The 5,362-nt window shown below is 46.0% G+C and overlaps 1 protein-coding gene across 1 annotated transcript in view; it reads left to right on the forward strand.

Annotated features, from left to right (window-relative positions):
* HERC1 (HECT and RLD domain containing E3 ubiquitin protein ligase family member 1) overlaps positions 1-5,362 on the forward strand; it is a 219,402-nt gene that overhangs the window by 212,986 nt on the left and 1,054 nt on the right. Inside the window, exon 78 of the mRNA XM_008568860.1 lies at positions 2,124-2,429. Within this exon, the coding sequence (XP_008567082.1) occupies positions 2,124-2,429 (306 nt within the window). The remainder of the gene's footprint in view (positions 1-2,123; positions 2,430-5,362) is intronic.

The raw sequence follows: 5,362 nt of genomic DNA on the forward strand, positions 1-5,362 counted from the left end.
GAGGGTTGCGATCCCGTTACCGGTCATGAAAAAAGACAAAAAGGAAAAAAAAAAAAAGAAAATTATATCCCTTAGTTTAGTGAAGGTGGGTCCCTGTCAGAGAGGCTATTTACGCAGCTAGGGCTCAGGGTTTTCTCCAGTTCATGAATATTTTTAATCCTCAGGGAGTAAGTAACTGATTAAAAATGTATTGATTACCTCCTGCATGCCAGGCATGGTTTGAGGTGCCCTCATGTGCAGTTTTTCCCATAGTTACTCTGTGAGACAAGGATTACTATGACCACTTCACAGAAGAGAACACCGAGTCCGGAGAAATGAAGTGATGTGGCAGTGGCATAGCCATGATAACAAACCAGGCTCAGCTGTGTTATCTGGGCTCTTTCACCGCCCTTCTTCTCAGGGTTGGACAGACGTCCCACCATCCATCAGCCTCTGTCCTGGCTTTGTTCCTTTTTCCTCTTTCACTTCCTCTTCATCTCTTAGAACTGAGTGCTCTGCCCATAGCTGTCCCCAGTAATTTCCCTGCCACTTCCAAGCAGCCAGCCCCATATCTCAGCCTCATTTTTTTCCAGAAAGCTTTTATTTTGTATTCTAACAGGCATGATGGCATGTTTTTTGGCAGACGTTGGCTGGGGTATTCCTTTTAGTATCAGCAGCAACTACCCTTACTGCCAGGCCCTCTTCCTTAGCCCTGGGCATAACATCTTTAGTATCAGTTTGTTTTTTTTAAATAAATTGTGTATAGGGCCAGCCCGGTGGCTCACTAGGGAGAGTGCGGTGCTGATAACACCAAGGCCCCGGGTTCGGATCCCATATAGGGATGGCCGGTTCGCTCACTGGCTGGGCGTGGTGCTGACAACACCAAGACAAGGGTTGAGATCCCCTTACCGGTCATCTTTTTAAAAAAAATTTAAAAATAAAATAAATAAATTAATTAATTGGTGCTGACAACACCAAGACAAGGGTTAAGATCCCCTTACTGGTCATCTTTAAAAAAAAAATTTAAAAATAAAATAAATAAATAAATAAATAAATTGTGTATATTTAAGGTATACCATATAGTGTTATGGGATACATATAGATAGTAAAAAGGTTACCGTAGTAAAGCACATTAACATATCTATCATCTCACATAGTTACCTACTTGCCCAGGGTGTGGCCCCTGTTCAGATTCTCATACTTTCTTTTTAATCATAGATGGTTTTGAGTTGGCAAGAGTGAAGAAACATTTATGAAACAAATCTTTAACAGTGATGAGTCTGTGTGTAGGGTATGCACTACTATACAGCCTTGGAGGAGGTGTTTTTTCAAACAGACTGTTGGGGCAGCCCCTGGAATCTTCCTCCCTTGGCATTCCCCCACTGGCCTGTGCTCAACACTGTGCTAACAGTACAGTATAATTACGCAGTCACACAGACTTTCATCTAGTTACTGTCATAAAATTCTCATCAGAGTTATGTGAGCAGCAATATTTACCTCATTTTTAGATGGGAAAATCAAAGAGTTAGTGAGTGGTAGAGCTTGGATTTAGAACCCAAGTCTCCCTACTAAATTCTTTGCCTTTTCTACTTCCTTCCTAAGAAAGGACTTTCCATTTTTACTTTCTTCTTTGTACTTTTCAAAAAATTATTTTTTACAATGAGCACAAATTTTTGCAAAAAGAGTTTAACTATTTTCAAAAGAAACATATAACTTACAAAAACAGCTAGATGAGTCTTCTTCAAGCATCATACCTTGATGAGGAGATGAAACACCCACACATAGCACAGTTTAACAAGACACGGCCACATGTGATTGGGAATATGAGTGAGTGGGGTTGGTACTGGGGAGGACCCCAGTGAGCTGGGATTTTGTGGGGGAGGGAAAGTGGGCTCCTAAACTGGACTTGAACTGAGACCAGGAAGAAGGTAAGAGTCCCACAGCATGGAAGCTCTACTCTAACCAGTTCAGAGGCAGGGAGGGTGGGCCATGTTCATGGGCATGCATGCCTGGAATTCTGAGGGACAAGTAGAGGGTCTGGGGAGCAGATGAGCAGGCAGTAGGAGGTGCCCAGTCCAGTTGGGTCCGCCGTGGGTACCAAGTCTATGCACACACGTTGAGTGAGCAACCTTTCCTGGGAGCAGGTGGCTGCAGTCCGAGAAGGGATGTCCTGGATTGTCCCTGTGCCGCTGCTGTCCCTCCTCACAGCAAAGCAGCTGGAGCAGATGGTGTGTGGGATGCCTGAGATCTCTGTAGAAGTCTTGAAGAAAGTGGTGCGCTACCGTGAGGTGGATGAGCAGCATCAGCTGGTGCAGTGGTTCTGGCACACGCTGGAAGAGTTCTCCAATGAGGAGCGGGTGCTTTTCATGAGGTTTGTGTCTGGAAGATCTCGACTACCAGCCAACACTGCTGACATTTCTCAGAGATTTCAAATCATGAAGGTTGATAGGGTAAGTAAGCTATTTTTCTTCCTTGGTAATATCTGCCTTTATTGCCTCCTTATTGATTGCATGTTGAGAAACCCAAACTGTGACTCTCAATTGCTGATTCAGGCTTAATGCTTGGGATTTCCATATTTTAAAAAAATCAAGCAGTAAAACTTATTCAGAAACATCACTTAGCTTCGGTAAAAAAAAGTCCTAAATGGATGTAGAAAGCATACTACAACCAAAAACCTTTTTACATCTTCCAGTACCATTGTCTTCCTGCGTTGAAGCTGAACTTGGCAGAGTGCTCATCGTGTTGCTTCTGCCTGTTGTGTTCAGCGCCTTTTGTTGTGTCACTTGTGCACTGAGGCACGGCCTCATTTGTTTGTTTTCATGAAGATACTGTTAACTGGTATGCATGCTCCAGAAGGAAACTGAAGATGCAGGGAGCAGTGAGAACATGCTCTGTGCCTGCTTGTGTCGTGTGCGTTGTGGGGCAGGTGCTGCTGCTTCTCTGTGAACTGGTGAAAGGCCCCAGCTGCAGAGCCCCAGCCCAGCTGCCATCTTGACAGATGGCTTTAGGAATAAAGGGCTTAGCATCTGAAACGCACACTGTTGCCAGAGTCTTCTTTCTCAAGCACCCATATGACCATGTCACTCTCCTCCTTTCATACCTTTCAGGGGCCCCCTATGTTGATGCTAGGATAAATGCCTATGGCCTTAGCTGCTTTTAAACACGTCCGCAGTCTGGCCTCGGCCCCACTTTCTGATATCACCTCTTGACACTTACCATGTTGATCATAATGGGCTGCTTTTCCCAAACAGATCATGTTGTTTTTAAACTTCTGTGCCTTTCTGCAGGTTGTTTCCTTGCTTTAGTGAGTACTCTGTGACTGGCAAGCACTTACTCATTCTTTAAGCCCAACACCAATGTTATCTCCTCCAGGAAGCTTTCTTGGATGCTTTCCTGTGTCCCCTACTCTATTCCTAAGGACCAACTTAGACCTCCTTCTGTCCTTCTCCTGAACACTTTGTGTACCCCTTGAGCCAGCACTTACTGCATTAGGTTATGAGCGTCTCTTTTCCCTCCATCTCCACCCCTTTCTCTTCTGAAGCCCCCTCTCCCACATAAGCCAGGCAGTCCTCCAAGCAGAGCCCATGGTGTTTATTCAGGAAACAGGAAAGGAGCCTCATCACACAAGGACCCTTCCTGCCAGTTTCAGCATCTGCCTTTCTGGTGTTTTTCCAGTAACTACTCCAGGAGGTTTCTGTAGCCAAAGCTCTTCTTCTCCTTTTGCCTCCTGAGCCTGCAGGCCTATGCCACTACTCCTGGGCTAAGCTCATTGGAGAAGCCACGTGCAGGAAGGGTTATGAAAAGAGCCTTTCCATAAATTTTCTGCATGACTTGCCAAAAACTGTAAGTTGTAAATCTGTTTTGTTGCTTCAGAGAGAAGTGGGGAGGAGGGAATGGTTTGCTTCTATTCAGCTCTGGAAACAACTCCTGCTTTGTATCTGTCCTGGGATACCCCTGCCATCCCAGGAGTTAATCCACCACTAATCCCCTGCCTCAGGGTTGTCAGCCTCAGAAAGCTGACCATGGTGGGTATTTCTTTGTGGCTTTTAGATCATTTCTGCAGTATCCACATTTGAGTAACCAGAGCCACCTGATGGCGTCTCCCTTCCTTGCTGTTTTCAGCTTTTCTGTATTGTCAGCCTCAGAAAGCTGACCATGGTGGGTATTTCTTTGTGGCTTTTAGATCATTTCTGCAATATCCACATTTAAGTAACCAGAGCCACCTGATGGCGTCTCCCTTCCTTGCTGTTTTCAGCTTTTCTGTATTCAGGGTCTATGTAGTTACCAGCTCTGGTAAATTTAGGCTGCTGGACCCTACACTTGCCCCACTTTGAAATGCTGCTCACCTAGGTGGGGGCTCTGAGGAGGAGGGCCAATTCCAAGAGGAAGTAGAGCAAGAAAGGGCATGTTCTTTCTTTAAAACTAATTTTTAAAAAATTTATAAAAACAGTGCAACATCATTACTACCATTACAGATAGTTTGGAAAATGGTTGTGTTTGTAGAGAAGGACAGGGAGCATATATAATCCTATCTCTCTAGTAGTAGCCATTTTCACCTTTGTGTAAACCCTCCCAGTCTTTGCCTCAGTCATACACATTTTTGCTTGATGCATCTTGACTTTTTATTCTGCTTTTTTTTTTTTTTAACCTCATAATCTATCCCAAGCACTTTTCTGTTTGGCTGCTAGTCATCACAATTATCCTTTTTAATGACTGCATCACCGTCAGTTGAATGGACTGACTGGGATGTAATGGACAGCTCCGTCCTCTCAGCTGCGTGTTGGCAGCCGTGGCGGGTGAAGGAGACAGAATGCACAGAAGGAGGCAGTGGGGGAAGTGGGACAACAGCAGCTCCCACAGCCAGCTGAACCTCACAGTCATTCCTCACATTTCACTTGCTCTGTTGGGGGCTCCCTGCAGCTGGCTTCAAGTCTGTATCCTTTTGGTGGATGGGAACAAACGCTTACTGCACTCACCCTCTGCCAGGCACCGTGCGCAGCCTGTGCTCTCAAGCGGCCCTGCGGGTCAGGGCTTATTCTCACCTTACACATACGGGAACTGGAGGAGATGAGCAGAGGAAGCAAGCGTCTCCACCATCAGCCTTGAGAGCCATGGGACAGCAAAGTCTGTGCTCTCTCTCTGTCATGGCCAAGTCGCTGCTTCCACCAAGGTGGCCATGCAGTTGTGTCAGTGGATTCCATCTTCAAGGCGGGGAGAGGTGCTTTCCTGCCTTCGGGGTGGTAGTAATGGGCAGTCCCACTCCTCCTCATGGCGCTTCAATGCCCACAGTCACAGCTCTGGGTCTCTCTTTTTCCACAGCCTTATGACAGTCTGCCTACCTCACAGACCTGCTTCTTCCAGCTGAGGCTGCCCCCCTACTCCA

Source organism: Galeopterus variegatus, unplaced genomic scaffold (genome assembly GCF_000696425.1).
Source record: "Galeopterus variegatus unplaced genomic scaffold, G_variegatus-3.0.2 Scaffold448, whole genome shotgun sequence".
NCBI classification, from domain to species: Eukaryota; Metazoa; Chordata; class Mammalia; order Dermoptera; family Cynocephalidae; genus Galeopterus; species Galeopterus variegatus.